The sequence below is a fragment of the Durotheca rogersii genome (assembly GCF_024521655.1).
Source record: "Durotheca rogersii strain YMJ 92031201 chromosome Unknown GGS23scaffold_1, whole genome shotgun sequence".
In the NCBI taxonomy this organism is placed as follows: Eukaryota; Fungi; Ascomycota; class Sordariomycetes; order Xylariales; family Xylariaceae; genus Durotheca; species Durotheca rogersii.
The window spans coordinates 1,317,654-1,335,624 of record NW_026251232.1 but is presented as its reverse complement, the minus strand read 5'-3'; the positions used below and the strand labels follow the sequence as shown (position 1 = coordinate 1,335,624).

The 17,971-nt window shown below is 56.5% G+C and overlaps 7 protein-coding genes across 7 annotated transcripts; 2 read left to right on the top strand and 5 right to left on the bottom strand.

The window, feature by feature from the left end:
* Positions 1-497: 497 nt before the first annotated feature.
* Positions 498-2,267, bottom strand: GGS23DRAFT_17217 (uncharacterized protein). Its single transcript, XM_051511568.1, has 5 exons — positions 2,172-2,267; positions 1,869-2,105; positions 1,302-1,672; positions 1,062-1,238; positions 498-976 (listed from the first exon to the last, which is right to left on the bottom strand). Exons 3-5 carry the CDS (start codon positions 1,668-1,670, stop codon positions 617-619), a joined length of 906 nt encoding a protein of 301 aa, XP_051376908.1. The 5' UTR covers positions 1,671-1,672; positions 1,869-2,105; positions 2,172-2,267; the 3' UTR covers positions 498-616.
* Positions 2,268-3,653: 1,386 nt separating this feature from the next.
* On the bottom strand, positions 3,654-4,829 carry GGS23DRAFT_17125 (glutathione S-transferase). Its single transcript, XM_051511555.1, has 2 exons — positions 4,554-4,829; positions 3,654-4,482 (listed from the first exon to the last, which is right to left on the bottom strand). The coding sequence occupies exons 1-2, from the start codon at positions 4,605-4,607 to the stop codon at positions 3,874-3,876; spliced, it is 663 nt and encodes a 220-aa protein (XP_051376907.1). The 5' UTR covers positions 4,608-4,829; the 3' UTR covers positions 3,654-3,873.
* A 1,219-nt stretch (positions 4,830-6,048) lies between these two features.
* GGS23DRAFT_17122 (uncharacterized protein) lies at positions 6,049-7,123 on the bottom strand. Its single transcript, XM_051511554.1, has one exon. It carries the CDS (start codon positions 6,973-6,975, stop codon positions 6,151-6,153), a length of 825 nt encoding a protein of 274 aa, XP_051376906.1. The 5' UTR covers positions 6,976-7,123; the 3' UTR covers positions 6,049-6,150.
* Positions 7,124-7,804: 681 nt separating this feature from the next.
* On the top strand, positions 7,805-10,747 carry GGS23DRAFT_608781 (uncharacterized protein). Its single transcript, XM_051520232.1, has 5 exons — positions 7,805-8,645; positions 8,728-9,019; positions 9,108-9,473; positions 9,538-9,796; positions 9,939-10,747. The coding sequence occupies exons 1-5, from the start codon at positions 8,493-8,495 to the stop codon at positions 10,285-10,287; spliced, it is 1,419 nt and encodes a 472-aa protein (XP_051376905.1). The 5' UTR covers positions 7,805-8,492; the 3' UTR covers positions 10,288-10,747.
* A 118-nt stretch (positions 10,748-10,865) lies between these two features.
* On the top strand, positions 10,866-12,950 carry GGS23DRAFT_16969 (uncharacterized protein). Its single transcript, XM_051511545.1, has 2 exons — positions 10,866-11,449; positions 11,517-12,950. The coding sequence occupies exons 1-2, from the start codon at positions 11,144-11,146 to the stop codon at positions 12,651-12,653; spliced, it is 1,443 nt and encodes a 480-aa protein (XP_051376904.1). The 5' UTR covers positions 10,866-11,143; the 3' UTR covers positions 12,654-12,950.
* Positions 12,951-13,672: 722 nt separating this feature from the next.
* On the bottom strand, positions 13,673-14,439 carry GGS23DRAFT_591984 (PLAC8-domain-containing protein; the record flags this gene model as incomplete). The annotated part of the gene is made up of 3 exons (XM_051517812.1): positions 13,673-13,892; positions 13,974-14,088; positions 14,163-14,439. 3 exons carry the CDS (start codon positions 14,437-14,439, stop codon positions 13,673-13,675), a joined length of 612 nt encoding a protein of 203 aa, XP_051376903.1.
* A 2,450-nt stretch (positions 14,440-16,889) lies between these two features.
* GGS23DRAFT_544466 (uncharacterized protein) lies at positions 16,890-17,646 on the bottom strand. Its single transcript, XM_051514906.1, has one exon. The coding sequence runs from the start codon at positions 17,608-17,610 to the stop codon at positions 16,966-16,968; it is 645 nt and encodes a 214-aa protein (XP_051376902.1). The 5' UTR covers positions 17,611-17,646; the 3' UTR covers positions 16,890-16,965.
* Between the last annotated feature and the right edge of the window lie 325 nt (positions 17,647-17,971).

The following is a 17,971-nucleotide window of genomic DNA, read 5'->3' as shown; positions in this document are numbered from 1 at the left end:
CGCTTTCTTCCCATCGCGATGTCCCCAGGCGCGGATTAAGGAAGTAGGAGGTTTCCCACGAGAACCGGGCAACCGGACCCGCGCGCAAATATCTACCTAGGTATGTTCTCATCAGAATGGATACCTGCCTACCCGGGTATAATATGCTGGATATGAAGGCTCTGGGCGCCGTGGTGTCGCCAGGCTTTTGTTCTTTTGCTATCCTCACTCACGCGCCGAGTTCCATCGGTAGGGATGCGCACATCAGCGACAGCTCTCGTCGGTGGACATATTCGTATCGGGATGCTACGTATGATGCAACGCTTTAGCGCTCCTTCAAATGGCTGGGACAAGATAATGCCGTATCGGAACGGACCAGGCTATACCCATGCAGCGTTACTAGATCTAGGTATGTCGTGCCGTGGCTACTAGGGGCCAGCATTGTTCGTATTATCACTCTTTCGGCTATCTCCTCCGCGCTTTTAAGTCGTCCTCGTGCTCCAGTCCAGACGATGATCGCGCGTGCGTTTGCGCGCGAACGCTGCCCCCGGTATAATTACCTTGCTATTAATGTCTGCTATATGTATTTAGTTCACAGATTCTAGACGTGTTGGCATGCTGCGTCTACAGGAGCTTCCTATTTCTCCTTAGTGTACAGCTTGCGCAAGCTATCAACCAACTCCACTCGTCCTCTGACGGTCCCTTCATCGTATTCGAAATCTCCCGCCATCGTCCCGCCGGGCAATACAGCCGTCGTCATGTCGACCAATTCCTGCACATACGTCGGCGGCAGCAGCTTCGCGAAGAAGCTGGGGAGTTCCCCCCTCTCGACGATTTTCAACTGAACCTCCTTTCCGGTGATTTCCTCGACCGCGCTCCTGAGGTCCAGGGAGCCATAGTGCCGGGGACCGAACAGCTTGAAATAATAGGGGCTAGGCTTGGTTGATTCAGCGAGCAAAGTTTCCGCGCAGGTTTCGCCGATGTCCTGGAGGCCAACCTAGAGAAAACCTAAGGTCAGTATAGACCTCAAGAATCGCAACGTCGGGCCGCTTCGATTTTAAGGCCCGCCGACTAATACGTACCATAGGAACCTTGTGCTCGAGAGGCGTCAGCCAGGACTCAAGGACAGGCGGGTCTGCCTTCGCTATCTCAAGCAGATGAGCCCAGTCCTCGTGGAAGTAGCCAGGCCGGATTATAAGGACCTCGGGCACGGAATTCTCGAGAATCTTATCAGAGATATGATTCAGGCGCAAGATCCCCTGGATTTCCCTCTATTAGTCGCGATATACGCTGGTCGCGAGGAGGACGTGTCGGGGTCATACAACGCCGTGATTATACTGGGACCCTACGGAAGAGAAGAGAAGAAGTCTCTGCACATTCGGAGCGCTCTCGAGGGCACTCTTCACGTTAGTGGCTGTCTGGGTCGCCCACTCTCCCTGATCGGTGCCGTCATATATCGGCGGCGGGATGTAAAAGACGGCGTCCGAGCGACTGAAGTCGAGCCCAGCGCCGGTTCCCACGTCGCCCTGGACTGCCTCAAAATTCGAGTGGCTGGCGAACTCAGCCGGCACTTTGGAGGTATCTCGATATATGCCACGGACCAGAGGCTTGCTTTCGGATGCTAAAAGCACGCGGATCGTCTCCCTGCCGGCCTTCGTCGAGGCGGGAACAACGGTGATGTGGCGAGGCATGCCTGATAGAAGAAAAGTGTAAGCAGACGCTGGGGTGACGATGTCTTGGCAGCCGTGGATAGCTGTGACTTTCTTCATCGGCAGGAAGACGAGAGAATGAGGCTTAAATAGACGCGGCCCTCAGCCAGGCCGACGAGTCATTCACGCCACGGACCTATGCGTAGCATCGTCAACGGCATTGGAATGCGGAGTGAATACAGAGCCTGGTTGCGCGGGTCCACCAGCAACCCGCCAGCTAGTGGTCTGCCAAGTTACCGATTCTCCCATCGTGGACCGCGTGAAAGTAGAAGCCTAAAGGCGCTTCAACTTTTAGCTCCCAAAACGAGCTGCGTCGACTGCTTATAAATCAAATCCCGACGAGAAGATTATAAATCCAATCATCTCAACAACCAACATCATCTCATCTTCGCCGTCCCCATCGATGGTGAGCGATTACTGCCAAGCCCCCGAAAGGTATTAGCCCTCCCACGCTCGACGACCACTACGGAGGAGTGGTCTGACCGGAGGGTGCGAGGACGGAACAACTGCGTCGATCCAAGGCAAACCCGCAGCATATAGGGATATGAAATATACGCGGCGGGATAGTCGGAGCAGACTGTGCTTAATGCAGCCTTCTACATCGGCTTTTGATAGATGATTGGTGTCTGAGGGAGGTCGGGTTACGTAAAGGCTTCTGAGGCTGACGATGAGCTCTTGGCTATACGAGCCCATTTCGCGAAGGCGGCAGAAGCATAAAGGTGGTAGCCATGACGATCGATAACGGCTAGAGCTCGCTGCGCGTTCGTTAGGCTTACGGAATGACCAAGGTCGCCAATGTCGTCAGTCTCTGCGCTGGCTTTTGATCTAGGAGGGGGGATTTCACTCTGCAGCATTTTTGAAGGGGGACGGATGCACCCCAGAGAGAGTTGCCGGGAGTGCAGCCATATATAGACGAGACGGAGAGCCGATCGCGGAGTTTAGCAGCTAAGCCCGGCAACTAAGCCGTACGGTGGCGTCAAGATAAGCTATGAAGCCGACGCACTTGTCGCTAGTTGTCGAGTTGGTGAGCCACGAATTTCCTACCCCACGATTAGAAACCCAAGAGGTGGCCTGCCAAGGATTACCGCGTTGTCTTCGCGCTCCTACCTATAAATTGGCGTTCCCGCCGGTGCGGAGCAGCCGTGATGACTACGACGGTAGGTAGGCATGCCTTCAACTTCGAGAGGTCGATGCTCTTCGCAGCAGCAGCCGAGGATGATTGTTACTTAACAGAAAGTAAACCCCGTCCACGACATCCATCCAAGGCCGGAACTTCTACGTGAGGTATTATGTGGTGAGAAAGGAGCTTAACGAGGGGTGATAATTCGACAAGTTGTCTTGGCGGTAGAACTTCTCATCGGTCCAGTGTTTTATATGCGCGGGGGGATTCGGGGGGTCTAAATCGTAAGGTCTCGGAGGACATGACGATATAAGGAACATGCGGACAAAGTGATCGGCCACTTTAGGAGTCCTCTGCTGGCAACTTGGTAATCCTCTAGTATCTCGCCCCTTTAGATGCTAATCTCTATCGTGCAGCGATTTTCTGATCGGGGACCTGGCGCCCGCCATGCGATTCCCCCTCTACCGCAACCGGAGGTCCGCCGCGCCGTCTTGTCGTTGGAAGGGCGCCTGGGTCCCGCGCGATGGACGTCGTTGAGTCCTTGCCTAAGACGTCGACAGATTCACCTTTGTTGGCGTGCGCTCTGTTGGTTCGCCTGCGTTGAAGCGGAAGGTCGACCTTTCTGACTCTCCCGACGTCGGTAACTGAGGATCGATCTCGCGAAAAGACTAGCCCTACCTCCGTAGAAGTCTACCGTGAGTGCCTAGATGGGTGAGTGGCTTTTTGCCTTATTCTCTAGGCCGATGTGGACACAAATCCCATTTACCGGCATGTCACCCCGGTCGCTAATGGTAGTACGGGAGGGGAGGATTTATAAGTCGAATAACCTTTCAGTTCCTACCATGCATTCTATACGCGGTCGGGTTTCGGAGCTTGGTGTCAATGAATAGGAGAGTTGCGTTGGGGGTCGTTGTTTAACTGGATATATTTTCCGTGAGCTATTCTAACGGCGACGTAGTCCCTAGGGCACAAATATCGTTCTCTGGCTACGCCACCATTTGGTGCTTCGCCCGCCCGTTTTATGCCTCTCTCTGTGCCGGTCCAGGCCGACCAGACTTTCGTTCATTACGGCTTGGTGCGAGTCTCGCACAGTGACAGAGGTCCGAGTGGCTTGAACTCAGGCAACGCGGCCAATCCCTGTAGGTAAGCGACGACATTCGGGGCGTCCTTGCGCATCTCGGCGTCGATAAAGAACGTGGTGCCGGCGAAGAGCGGCCCGGCCACCAAGACGTCGGCGAGCGTGACACTGTCGCCAACGAGGAACTTTTTGCCACCCTGGAGGTGAAGCTCGAGCCTCTTCACAGCACGCTCTGTGTTGGCCGCCACCTGGTTGAATTTGGCCTCTTCGAATGGGATTATCTTGAAGATCGTCGTGGCGAACGCCGTCATGACGTTGGAGACCAGCTCGGTCTCGGCGAAGAAGACCCACTGGTCGATGAGGGCAGACGTCTTGGGGTCACTCCCGAGTAGCTGGGCCGCCTTAGGGCCGGAGCGTGCGAGGTATATGGCGATGGCAGCGCCCTCGGACAGAGTGAAGCCGTCGGCGCCCTCGAAGGCCGGCACCTTACCATGGGGGAACTTGGCGAGGAACTCGGGAGATCTGTTGGTTACGCCCATGGTGAAATTCTCGGCCTCGGTGACCTCGAGGCCGTTAATAGCCGCCACGACCAGCGCCTGTGGAACGGATTAGACACCGAGCGATCTAGCGAGCGGGGCCTACACTGATGGGTACAAGGGAGACCTACCCGGGTGGCGCGAAAGTTTTGCGGGTAAGTGTAGATCTTGCCGAAAGGCGCCATATTGTCGACAAAGGGGGCTCGTCTGGTGCGTGGTGGAGAGAAGATTGTTTGGCGAGGTTTCTCCAGAACGAAGAGGAAAATGTGGGAGATGTTGTAATCACGGGGTGAGGCTGTTGTGATTTAATAACTACTTCTGGTGGGTAGAGCAACCAACCCCTCATCGACCCGTCCGATCGGTCTGCGAGACTAACACGCTATATATAGTCGCGTGGAAGGGCATGGAACACCCACGACGTCGCCTCGGGTGAGGGTCCTTGAGGACTCGTGCATTAGTAAGACTTCTCGCTACCCTGCCAATGCATATTCGGGTTTCTGTGCCACGATCGAAACCTGCTCGGATGGGACGAGGTGGATACAGACTCGCGGGTCTCTGAAACGTGTCGGTGTCTTGGACCGCTGTGGTGTCAAGTTGGTCGTGGGTAGGGTAGCAGCAGATCCAGGAGCTCAGAAGGCCGAGGAGGGACCCCGAATGCACTTCGCCTTTTCCGTAACCCAAAACGGCTGCCGGCTCGAATCCGTACCAGCACCTCCAGCGCATACCTTAGGTACAGACAGAAGCCGGTAGTGCTGGTGCTGTCCTCGATCCAACCAACTCAGCAGTATGGAGCAGTGCTGAACCATCGCCGGATCACCGTCTTCTACCTACACCTGCACCTGCACACTGAGGTATAGTGGCTTAACTAGCATTAGAACGTGTAGAAAACCGCCGTTACGGCTAATAAAGCCATAAAAGAACCTGCTAGGTATCAATCTATAGCCGTACGAAACGCATCTTCCCACTACGAAAGCACCATCGCGTTTCTCTCCTCTGCGGCCATCGTCCAAGAGGTGCCCGAACAACAGTGGTCAATTTCAAATCGAGGTTGCATTGGACCCCGAAGTGCTGCACAGGTGCCGCCCAGGGTTGCGCCGACCTGCATCCCTTATAAATCTCGTTCACTCCGTTTTCCTCGGTCTTCCTCTCTCTCCGCTCTCCGTGAGACAGGGGGGAAGTCGACAATAGCGAATAGAGATCACCATCGCCTTCTCTATTACCAATGGTTAAATAAGCGGATGGCAACCCGAGGCATTAATCACGCCGACGGGGCCTACATCCATCCCTAAGGTGACAAATGCAATCATCACGGAAGCATCGCGCCTGGAGGAAACGTTGGTAAGCCACCTAGATGTTTTGTGCGCTGAGGTAGGGATGCCTACCAGAATTGTGTGCTTGGCCTATAGATCCGCGAGAGCTTCATTTCCACTACTCGGCATGTTTTCTATCGCGGTAATGATTAACCGGAACACCTTTCGGAAGTCGTCGACGGATCATATCGTTTCCAGTCGGAGGTGGAAATGAAGAATGTCGTGATTTGCACAATTTATAAATTATGCGGCTGTCGCGTTAACGCCTACATTCCGGCCTGCCCCCGTCTAAGAAGAAATCGCTGGGGTAAATCATCGTGCCCCTGAGGAAATTGTAGACGCCGACACTGGTTCCTATCTGAAGACGTAGGATTACGTAGCTTGCTCCGCGACAGACCGCGAACGAGGCTGCATGGCCTTATTCGAGATAGCCCGAAAAGACAAAGGTGTGAGCGGGCGCCTGCCACGATAGAGACCATGGCTTATCATAATCCTTGACTAGCCAATCATTGACAAGGGCCTCTGGTTTCGAGCCGCCGCTCACGGGGCCGCCTCGAATATACAATACGGCAGCCTGAGATGCTGCCGTGCCCATATCTACGAGGTCTAGGCCGTCCGGGAAGAAGCATGCGTAGCCTGCGATGGCGTCGAAGTTGTGCAGTCGGCGTCCCGCGATCAGCTGCCAGCTGTCGGTCTCGCATCCGTGCGTGATCGGGTCGGAGAGCAAGGCGTTGAAGAGGTGGCCCATCGTCAGGCCGGGAGGCTCCAGGTCAGCTTGGTAGTACTGTATGAAATCGCCCTCGGGAGCCGAGTAGCTCTTGACGACGTCGAGATGTGTGATGGGCGAGTGGCCGAAAGTCAGGCTGATGTTCCGCCAGCTCGCTTCCGGGCGCAGGTATGCACTACGCCTACTTTCGGTACGTGCCCACGGTAGCCGGCAGAAAGGGAGGGTGTAGTCGCCGTTGAGGGTCGGGAATGCGTGTGCCTTCTTTTCATCGGTGAAACAGTCGGCCGTGTTGAGTAACGGGCCGAACCTGGACTTCAGAAACGGGTGTATCCGCTCCCGGTCCCCGAGATCCAGAGCCGAGGGCGGGTTCTGGCCGTTTGATAGGATATGCCGGGTTAGGGCACAGAGCCGTCGGTTTGTGAGTTGGGAGACGAAGAGCGCTTGGAAATCGGTGGCCGCGACGATCTGGAGAATCTCTATGAGGATCTCGTTGGGTAGACTCATGAGACTCGGCATTGCGGCCTTGCTAACCAGGCGGTAGGGTAAGTCGGTGAGGGGGAAGAGGGCCTGGCATTTTTGGTAATCGGTATTGATATGATTTCGTGGAGGCGACGTGATATTGTGCTTATGGTGGCCATGAGCTACGACGTTGGGCTGCCGGTAGTGAACCGCACTGCGACGAAGACTTTCAGCTGAAATAGGATAAGTACCTACCTGCATATCGGCGTCGGCGGCGGAATTCAATTAACCACAAATACCCTACTATCGGTGGATTATATCATACTCCTATCATCCCAGGGCCAATATAACCTCACGTGACTGAACCCATACGTATACCAGGCCTCATACATTAGGTACTTGCGCGGAAGTCCCTTGGCGCCACATGTAATGTCGTAATACCTGGGTAACAGTAGGTAATAATCGTAGGGCTAGGTAATTGGCGCCCGTAGGGTATTTAGAACTGCCCCCGTCCCCCCCCGGTCCCCTTTCTAGCTACCTTAGGTACCCAGCCTGTTGTTTAACAGCTCTTACAATACCTAAGTATTATCGCTTCGCGCGAGGGCGCCTTTCCCACTGCATTCTCCCTCCTCCTTGTAAGGGCTGCCCCTAGTTTGTTTCGCTATTCTGTTCATTCGTTCTCTTCCTCTTCGTTGACCTGGCCTCTTAGCTTAGTCTTGGCTTCCGCGTCTCCTAAGGAGGCGCCTGTTCTGCTCACGCATCAGCGCCCGCATGGGAGAACGATTAGGTGTGTGTTACTACGGGCCACCCCGTGCTCTTCGCAAAGGTCCCCTTGAAAAGAGTGAAAAGACTCTATTAACTCCAGGCTCCTCACGTGTGCGATGTCATGCAACGCCTCTGCTTGTCGTCGATCACATACTCATAAAATCATCCCTAACCCTACCTGCCTCCGACCTCGTGTTTAATTCTATATTTAGCGCACAAGTCTCTCTCGTGGGTTGACGGCGATACCGAAAACGGGAATCAACCATCCAGATCCGGAGTACATCGACGAGCTGTGTACTAAGCTTGGTTGTCTTGAAAAATCTTCGACACTATCAAATCGCCTACGCTTATCGGTCGTACTGCGTACCCTCTGTCTCATGTAGGAACACGTCGTCGAGCGAGTTACAACCCCCCCCTTTCCCCCCGGTCATTCGGCACAAGCACGGCGATGCATCCTACTCGGACAACGGGTGCCTATCGCACAATACTATGGGCCTATACGTGCCTCCTGGCGCAGTTGGTGGACGGACGATGGCGTCGGGTTCCAAAGTGGCGGGGCGGAGAGGCCCTGTTGGTGCCTAGCTACTGTAACCCTGCCATGGTCCTACGGCTTTACACGAGATTTCAGTCTGCCCATCGCTGCCTCAAGCATCTCGGCTGTGTTTCCTTCTTCTCCTGTGATAGACCCTCGTAGCCCTCTCTCGTCTGTCGGTTTAATTTCGGCCACTAACACCAAGTAAACCGACCCTTTCTACACTCATATATGCCTACCTAGCCATAATTCTCCGAATAGACCTGTCGTATTCACCATGGTAGCGCTTGTCGATCTCCCGTACGAGGTGCTCCAGCTCATCGCCGGCAAGTGTTCCGCCCTCGACATCCTAGCCCTCGGTAGGACATGTCGACGTCTCAGGGACGCGTGCGACAGCGCTGCTGTCTTCCTCATGTCCTTCGAACACCACGTGAGTGTGTGACGCTGCGCGAGCCTGCTGTTCTCTGCCCATGCCGGCGATTGGCTGATCGAAACATGAAAAATATCAAAAGCTTCCCGAACTTAGCTCGACTGCGTTCGAAGATGGGAGGGCCTTGGTGCGGTTCATGAAGAAATATGTCGACGGCCCACGCACGCCCTGCCAGCGTTTCGAGGGCCCGAAGATGACCTGGCTCTGTTTGGCTGTGGCCATTTGCCGACTTCCCATCGTCCTACAGGAATTGGAACATCAGCAATCGAGTGTCATAGCTCGCACGAAGCCCGAGCCCCAGCAGCTGGACCAGGTCACGAAAGAATCTCTTCAAGGAATCGTCGGCTTCCTTGCTACTCTTCCGATCTGGGGTTGTAGGTCTTGCTTTTCCCCCTCCTCCTCAGACCGCCTTTCGAACTTCTAATTAGCCGCACTTGCTGATATTTCTGTACCTGCACACAGACCCGACAGCGTGTAACTCGGAAATTGCTACCATTCTCGATGGCTTCTGCCCTCTTTTCTTCTCGCCATCGGCACAGTACGAGCCGCTAAGGATCAATCGCGCATTTCGAGACGAGTTCCCCATGCAGTTCGCGTTCTGCTTAGCTTTGTGCAGCCTCCGGCATATATCCGGCGAGGATGGTCCGGGACGCACCAGCCTGCCTCCGGTCAGCTCGGGGCTTCTCCTTATGCTCGTCAAGCGCCACTACGAAGGTACGGCGCTGGGACCCGACTTTGAGAAGTTCCGGGGGTCGTGGATAGGCAAACAGACGCATGCACTTCTGCTCATCCTGCTCGTCTCTCGGAATATATACCATGTGTCGCAAGGTGGGAGCGCTCGCCTCCTCCCCCTGCCTGCTGACTTTTGCGTTGACCACCAGCAACTCGATAGTGCGGCCCCAACTCCCGGACCCGCGCAAGGTAGAATACATCGGCTCGTGGTACTTTGCGGGCGACCAGAGAGACGATGACGAACATGAGGCCTTCGCAGGAGCCGGATCTCTCCGCCCCCGGTTTCCCATCCTCACGCCTAACCGCATTGCTTTCGGCGGAGAAAGGGGCCGCTATTTCTACCCTTTCGCTGGCGATGAATGGTGGTCGTGGTATACGACACGGGTCCGCGATCTCGTAGGACGGCTGGACGAGGGAGAGTATGTAACTTCGGCTGCCCCCCTATCTACCTGCCCAATACCTACCTGCGTATTCTAGCTGCTGCCCTACCATTCTCGAGCTTCCGATAGCCGCCCCTCCCTCCCCGTTCAGAGGCAGCACATACTAACATTTGCTATTCAGGTGGTGCGGCGCCTACACGTACGGCTTGTACCTGGGAGGGCGGATGGACCCCCCAATGCAGAAGATACGTTTCCGCAAGACGGAGATCGACGGCGATAAGTATTCGGTTGAGGCCCTCGACGCGGAAGATGGGATCGCGCCGTTTACGTTGCGCGGCGAGGTCAACGCGTCGGGGCAGGCGTGCACTATTCGGCTCAAGAAGCGGTACCCCACACACGGCTTCGACTGGGAGGGCCTGGTGACACCCCTCGGCATCTGCGGTGCTTACTTTCCTGTCGGAATTCAGCGTACGGGGCCGCTCGGGTTTTTCTGGCTCTGGAGGCGGGACTGGATGAATGATACGGTCTGAAGGCTTCGCGCCGTCTACGTTTTTCGTATCTTCTTGACGACTTTGGACGCGCTAACGAGTTTTCACGTGTACTCGCAACCATCTTTCAAGCATGAGGACAGGAGTTCATGAAGGGTGGCTTGATGTGATGATAGGCGTTCTCCGGCATAGATGGCATATTAGCTGCTGTTTTTATTTTCTATATTCTTTATTTTTTTATATGATCCTCTCCATGGCCTACTAATTAGAAAGGTGCCGACAAATTTTGGACAATTCTGTTACCACGTATTGTTGCATACGTCAATCATGCAAGTAGCTGGTACTTAGATGAGACGAAAGCTTGAGAGATCTCTCGCCTCATGAAGACATTCCCGCTGTATACCTCTTCCGTTAAGTACCTGATCTATACCTGTACATCTACCTAGAGGTACCTATATATAAGTGCCTCTGCCTGAGGCTTCTTAGAGGGGTCTGGTACCTGAGGTCCCTACTTGTAGCTGGGCGTTATGTACCTACGGTGCGGATAAAAGGATACCCAGCCACACCGTCCGTCCTCTACTAAATCGGCCAAGCCTGATATGTGGCTGGCACGTACCTAGGTGGGTACCTCAGGTGGTTTTCTCAGGTGCCCCGGGTCAGGTTAGGTACCTACCTCTCCCCTAACACCACCGTACCTCAGGGTAGGGTTTAGGTGCCTATAGGCATCGAAAGCTTTCCGGCCCAAGTGCCCAGGCCCTGCGCGCAGAGCGAGGAACCCACAATTTCGTGTCTGGTCCCAATCAACATCCGGCCTCACACACTCTCACTCCGATTCCAAATACCAGAGCTTCCTCCCGCTATATTCTCCCACCCCTAGCCCTCGCCTTGGCCGTATACGATGGAATACGAGCCCTTGGCCCCGAAACCGCAGCCGGTGTATGGCCAAGGCTTCTGGTATAATGGCAGGCTCACCGTTAGGGGCATACCTCGCACCGAGCCGTCGGAGTTAAAGCGGCTCATCTTCGAGCCCGCCCGCGCGACGGCGGAGCAGATTCATGAGTGGCGCCAGGAGAACCTCCGCGTGGTCACGAAGCTGTGGCTCGAGGCCCAGACCCGCCACTACGGCCTAGTTCTCGGCCCCGTCGAGAAGTACCGGGGAGACGAGCTGCGGGAGCTCCTCCGTCGGGAAGCCGTGAAGCCGGATGTACGTATATGCCAATACCGACACGGAGATCTCTCGCGCAGGGGCGTCGTTAACCATGACGTGCTAGTTCGATGACTTACAAAGGCAGTACAAAGCCTTTCCAGCTGGCCAGTTTGAACGGATTAAGGCGGAGTGGGAGGCACAGTGCGCCGCCTACAAGGAGTCCTGCTTCTCTGGCCGTCGACAGGCGGACTTCGATAACCTAGCCACCTTGGAGGAGAAGCTTAATTTCGACGTCGACATGTTCATGGAGACCTATTATAGCGACCGTGCAACGATCCCGCATCCCATGCCCTTTCGCGGCGTTAATTTTGACCTCGTCATGGAGGCTGTGTCGCGCGTCCCCGGGCTGTACGCCCAGAAGGTCGGCACCGACTTCCAGAGGATGCTCTGGATCGGGTGGAACAAGCAGGAGGTGAAAGAAATATGTAGGGAGTACGCAGTGCAGGCCAAGAGGAATGCTGCCGAGCGCCGCCTTCTGAAGCAGCAGACCTCCCTTCTCTCGGCCGACAAGAACCGTGACAAGGTATCGAACTGGCGGCTGCGACCGCATCGCAACTACGTCGCCGTGCTGAATCAGAACCAGAGCCTTGCGGGCTCTTACATAGTCGAGATGTCCATCCAGGGTGCCCCGAGCGAGTCGTACCAAGATGGCCACCAATGGGTCGAAATCAGGAAGACGGATTCGCCTGACGTGTACGAGGCAACCTTTGATTTCATGCCAGCCATGAAGGGGGTCATGATTCTCGCAAGGGACGACGAAGAGATCCAAAAGTACATAGATCAATGTGATCCCCCTAGCCAGTCGGAGCCTCCGGCTAGTAGTGGCGGGGATGCGACAGGAGGCGGAACCCGGGCCGGTTCGAAGCGGAAGAGGGGTCAGAATGCCGGTTCCGGACCAAATCCTGGCAACAAGCGCATGCGCCCGGTCATGCCGGACGTCCCCGCAGGGCACACGAGATACTACTCACGCTGGCGTGGGAGCGTAGGTACCGCCACCATCGACCCCATCGGCGAACGGGTGCTCGAGAACCGAGAGAGCGAGGGGTGGGTTGAATTCCTCAAAGGCAACACGCAGTTCATCGTGCATAGCGAGGCGCCGTTGCTGAGTGATACTATCCGTGCTTACAAGATCGCGGACGAACCAAAATTCAAGGCTTGGAGATGGACCACGCTACCCAAACTGCCAAACGCGCAGACGTAGCTTAGCAACGAGCGAGGGCTATTCGTCGCCTCTCGATTCTAGGATACGGTGCCGCGCCCTGCCAGCATAGAGGATAGTATTCCATTGGACATACAGCATCCCCGCGATACTAGTCTACAAATACCTAGACGTAGTCGAACGACTTCTCGGTCGGGGACGCTGCGACTCTGCCAGGGACGAAGTAAACGGATATTTCGAGACTGGGCTCTTCCGATACTTGTTCACAGCACTGAGGCACTCTTTGTTCATTGGACCCCATTAATCGGCAGGCCGAGGTATGGATGGGAGGTGAATTGGCGTCACGAACCTCAACGTATATGGATCAGTATGAGCTTAGGGATGCCGCTGCGGATCACGCGCTGTCGGTCCAAAGAGGTTATTCCCCGTGTAATGAACCGCATGTAGGATTATGTAACCCTGGAGGATAAGGCGGACGAGGAGATCTGAGGGGGAAGGCCAGTGTTGGCTATTTACGGTTAAAGGGACTCAATATGTGAGAGAGCGGGAGAAAGAGATGGGAAGTAGGAAAAGAATAGAAGTAAAGGAGGGAGAAAAGAAAACTAGAAAAAAATTGTCCTCTATTTTTAAACAGAACTAAAATAGCCCTCGTCCGACTGCAGTCGTTCGTTCGTTCGTTCGTTCGTTCGTCTGTCTGTCCCGGTTGTCCGTAATTAATAGGACATGGAGTCTATACCTATACATACCTACAGAAAGTAGTCTTTGACAATATTTATTTGGGGTATTTGAAGAGAAAAAAGGCCGCCGGAACCCCGTCCCACCCGTTGACCTCGTCCCCGTCGTACCATGTCGCGTAGAGAAAGGGAATCGATCCTTCGCCGGTTTCGAGTTCCATAAATACCACCAACACCGTTTCGCCAGTCGCCCCCGCCGCTCCTCCGCGTTTTCGCCTCCGTCGCGATCCTTCGAGACACGCGCGCGCATCCACCCCCCTTCCTCCCCAACCTCATCAATAGCTCGCATCGGGAGGGGAGAGGGGCCTGTTAGTTCGACGGCGCGAGCTAGGGCTGGTGGGCGGGCGGCGGCATCTGCATGTGCGGCTGGGACTGGTAGGGCTGCTGGCCGAGGGCGGCGGTAGCGGCGCGCTGGCGCAGCTTGACCTCGTTGTCCTGCTGGATGAGGGCGCAGCAGGGGCACCAGTAGGAGGTGCAGCAGTCGCCCATGCCGCCGCCCTCGATGTGGTAGCGCTCGCGGATCTCGGACCGCTTGAGCATGGCGTATCTGGGTGGCGCCGAGGGGGGTCAGCGGCGCCCGGCCGGGGAGAAGAGAGAGAGAGAGAGAGAGAGAGGGAGAGAGACTCACATCCAGCCGCAGCCCGTCAGGCAGGTGATGCCGCCGTGCAGCATGCAGTCGCTGTTCATCAGGTCGGCCGTCTGCATCGACGGGTCCCGGATCCGCTCGCTCGTCTGCCCGAGCACTGCGCGAGAACGCGTGCCGTGTTAGCGTCGCGTCGAGAGAGAAGAGGCGCCCCCGCTCCGATGATCGACTTACGGATGCACGGCAGACACCAGGCCAGCAGGCAGCTCGTGAACGGCGTGCATTCGCACAGCCCCGCCTGCCACGGGCCGCCCTGCTGCCCGAACGCGGTCGGCCCCAGGTGAGGGTGCTGCTCTCGCGCCATCTGCTCTGGCTGCGTTTGCGGGTGCGGCTGCACGTACGTTCCCACTGGCGTTCCCACCGGCGGTTGTCCGTCCATCGTCTGGTAGTATGCCGGCTGGGGCGGGACGTGTTGAGGCTGCTCGTGGAGGAACTTCTCTTGGGTCTCCATGGTTGAGGACGGTGTGTGTTGGTCAGCTCTCTCTCTCTTTCGGCGCGGCGAGTGCTGAAGACGGCCAACAAAGGGGCTTCCTCTGTTCTTTCTCTTGCCGCCTGTCTCTGGCTTGGGAAGCTAGAAGCGGGTATCTTCTGGGTCGCGACGATAAGAACTCGGCTCTGAACAGACCGGGAACGGTTGGTCCCTGCTGGCTGGGGTAACGAGCGGTTGGTACGCGGAATCCCGAGGGGGGTAAGCCAGATGGGTCAGGTCGAGAAAGGAGGAGAAAGGAAAGGAAAAGTAGAATTATTATCGACACAAAGAAAGGTCAGTCGGCATGAATAATTCGAGGGAGCCGCTCGACGTTAATAAATGGATGGCTCAACCTGGGCTGTACAGTATCGAGTGGAATCGGCCCCGGATTCCCGTCCCACAGCATATCCACCCATTATTACATTCATACACGGTGTGGAAGGCGATGATCCTTCACTGTCATACACGCTACACGTCACGTATTATTACATGGTAAACGAATACAGACATTGTACATGCCTGGGAGGTGTATATAACACACGGTTTGTGTAAGAGGTAGGTAGGTACCTCTAAGGTATGCTCAGGTACCTTGTAAACGCGACCTCTTATCTAGAACGTTACGATGTTCTTCGGGTGTGTGCATCGCGCCGGGATATTCCTCCTCCTCCCCAACCCCATGTATGTAGTCAAGCCACGCAAGTGCCGGGAAGTCCATAGCCAGCGGCACAAGCCATGTCTCATGTCCTCCGCTTTGGGTCGCCCTGCTTCCTTTTCGGTCGCTCTCCGTGTGTCGGCGTCTCTGCTCGTGCCGAGTCAGCAAAGCCCCTCGCGTCCTTCGAAACCGGCCGCCGGCTTTGCTCGGCGCAGCTTAGACGGGAACGACGGCCTGCTACGTGCGTAGTATGTACTATATAATAGGTGTACTCATAGGCATCCGAGACGTTGGCGGATCGCAGGCCGATCGTAAGACGCCACCAAACCAGAGCGGTCTATATATGAGTATCAATGACCTGCTTGCCTCTCACTGCCGCAGCACTGGCGCTTGGCGCTGCGCCCACCACGTCACCGTGCGCGGCCAGGGGAGGGCGGAGGAAAAGCGAAAAAACCCCCCCTCTCCCCCCTTCGCAGCATATTATGCATACACCTCTCCGGAGATCGTTAGCAGGAGGTGGAAGAGTCTGCGAGCACTAGGTTGCCGATCCCCATCCTCCATCCCAACCCTACGGGGCACGATGCAACCGTGGATCCTTCGCTGTTCTCAGCCGGGCAAACTCCACAACAGGATAGCCTTACCAGGCTAGTTAGCTCAAGAGCGCGAGACCATGAGTCGAGGTACGGCGATCCTGGGCACAGCGCAAACAAGATGCGGGATGGCCGGCTCTAATACCTAATCGAGCAGCCACATTAGGCGAACTGACAGGGTTCTAGGTATCGCGAAGGAGCTTTCGCTCTCGAGGTGTTTTGATTACGTGTTTACTCATATTCATTCTAGGTACATGGATTATTATTCATTCTGCTTTCTGAAACGCCGCCCCTTGCGACCCCGTTGTACCCAGAACCACAGCCGGCCAACAATGGCGAAGTGCCAAATCACCGAATGACTCGACGCGATTTACCTCCTTACGGCTATATTTAGGGATGGGCCTCGGAAAGACAACGCCATACCTACATATACCTAGGCGTAGGTATGTATAGGCGCCTGCCTATATCCCGTTGGTGCTCATCAGTTACGCAGGTATTATTAGTCCTACACGAAGTCGAAACAGGAGACGTTCAGCCGCATTCGGGAGAAGCCTCGCAAGATCTGCAGATGAGGGTTGCAATCCGGGATACCTAAGTGACCCCCTTTTCCGGCCACATTCCCTAGTTGGTACCGACCGACGCCTCTTCTCCTCGCCCTCTTATTTCCGGCTCCCTTTCCCTTTCTGGGACGCTTGGCTGTGCACATGCACGGCGTCCGATGATGGCCGCAGGCGAACACAAGTACGTAGTGCGGAGGCGATGACAGCGCCCAAGCGCCCTAGGCCGGGCAGCACGTAGCGGAAGAAAGACGCACTCAGCGCGTGGCTGCGTCCTCAATTGTCCATGTTCGTGTATTCCCACGGCTCGGACCACGCATGGAACAAGTCCGGCGGCGGCTCGCTTTCCGCGTAGCCGAGCCGCGCGTCGTCCTCGCGCGCGCGCACATACGGGCCGCGGAGCCGGCCGCGCCGTATCGGCCGCGGCGTCGCCTGCACGCGCGCGCCGTCGGCCGTCGCGCGGTAGCGCCACGGCAGCGCCTCGAAGATGTTCTCGAAGCGCAGCGGCGGATCCGACGGCGGGAGCGGCGCGCAGAGCGCCGCGCTCGCGAGCCGGTGGCGGTGCGACGTCAGCTCGTGGACGGCCTGCGCGCTGCGGGGGGAGCAATTCCCCTGCCGTTAGCGGTGTGTCCCCCCTTTCTCCCCCCCCTCTCTCTCTCTGCGCGCGTGTCTCCGGTCGGAGTCGGACGCGCTCAGGGGCCGGCCAGACTCACATGAAATCGCGATTCCCGCGGCGCGCGCCCTCCGCGTCTCGCACGAAGCTAAACCAACCCATGCTCGAATCCGCGAGCACGCGCACCAGGGCGCCGAGGGTGGTGCCCGGCGCCACCGGCAGCCGGAAGGACGCCACGGCCGCAGCCGCGCGCGCCACAGGCCGCACGACTAGCCGCGCCGGCACTAAGAGCGGCTGCTGGCTGGGCCTGAGGTAGAGATCCCATGGCCAGCCGTCGAACACGCGCGCGGCGACCGCGGCGCTAGAGTAGAGATCGCCGCCGGCGGGGTGGCGCACCGGGTCCGCGAAGTCGAGCCGGATGATGACTCTGTTGCCGGTGCGGTCGTCGTCGTCGTCGTCGTCGTTGTCGTTGTCCTCGTTATCGTCGTCGTCGTTGTCATCGTCGTCGTGAGCTCCTCCCGCTCGAGGCGCGGGCAGGAAGTCGACGTACAGGCCCTCGCACAGGGAGTCTCGAATCACCGGCGGGATTCCGCCGGGGCTGTGCTGGACGATGTCGTAGCCGCCCCTAGGAGGAGGCTGCAGGTGGCGGTCCGCCTGCAGCATCCCGACGAACTGGCTGTACGTGCTGTTCGCGGACAGGTCCGGAAGGAATCCGCCATCGGAGTCGTTGTCCGTAGACATGGCTGCGAGATGCACGAGGGGGGGGCGGTTTGGCGGGGTGTGAGGTTGGGGGGAGTGGTAGAGGAAGGGGGATAGGAGGGAATACACAAGGAAGCCGGTTATATGGAGGCGAGAAACCCATGCTGTTTGCTTAAGTTGCGGTACATTGTTGCCGCCGGACTGCAGAGATTTCATCCGGGTAGCCCAATTCGAAAGAATTCCCATCTGTCGAGCCCGTCGAGTTGCTGTGGTTTGCAGCTATGAATGGTGCGTATCTCCTTCAGGGCATAATATAGGCAATGCCAGTTTGTTGGTTTCCTCGCTAATTCTACATATCGACAAACAACCTCTCAAAACAATAGACCCATTATCCCGGCTCTAT

Coding starts and splice junctions, on each gene's coding strand:
- GGS23DRAFT_17217 (XM_051511568.1), bottom strand. CDS start 1,670: ATGCCTCGCCACATCACCGTTGTTCCCGCCTCGACGAAGGCCGGCAGG. Junction 1,239..1,301: donor CCCAGTATAATCACGGCGTT/GTATGACCCCGA, acceptor AGGGAAATCCAG/GGGATCTTGCGCCTGAATCA. Junction 977..1,061: donor TCGAGCACAAGGTTCCTATG/GTACGTATTAGT, acceptor GGTTTTCTCTAG/GTTGGCCTCCAGGACATCGG.
- GGS23DRAFT_17125 (XM_051511555.1), bottom strand. CDS start 4,607: ATGGCGCCTTTCGGCAAGATCTACACTTACCCGCAAAACTTTCGCGCC. Junction 4,483..4,553: donor AAAACTTTCGCGCCACCCGG/GTAGGTCTCCCT, acceptor TCCGTTCCACAG/GCGCTGGTCGTGGCGGCTAT.
- GGS23DRAFT_17122 (XM_051511554.1), bottom strand. CDS start 6,975: ATGCCGAGTCTCATGAGTCTACCCAACGAGATCCTCATAGAGATTCTC.
- GGS23DRAFT_608781 (XM_051520232.1), top strand. CDS start 8,493: ATGGTAGCGCTTGTCGATCTCCCGTACGAGGTGCTCCAGCTCATCGCC. Junction 8,646..8,727: donor TCATGTCCTTCGAACACCAC/GTGAGTGTGTGA, acceptor AAATATCAAAAG/CTTCCCGAACTTAGCTCGAC. Junction 9,474..9,537: donor TATATACCATGTGTCGCAAG/GTGGGAGCGCTC, acceptor GCAACTCGATAG/TGCGGCCCCAACTCCCGGAC.
- GGS23DRAFT_16969 (XM_051511545.1), top strand. CDS start 11,144: ATGGAATACGAGCCCTTGGCCCCGAAACCGCAGCCGGTGTATGGCCAA. Junction 11,450..11,516: donor GGGAAGCCGTGAAGCCGGAT/GTACGTATATGC, acceptor ATGACGTGCTAG/TTCGATGACTTACAAAGGCA.
- GGS23DRAFT_544466 (XM_051514906.1), bottom strand. CDS start 17,610: ATGTCTACGGACAACGACTCCGATGGCGGATTCCTTCCGGACCTGTCC.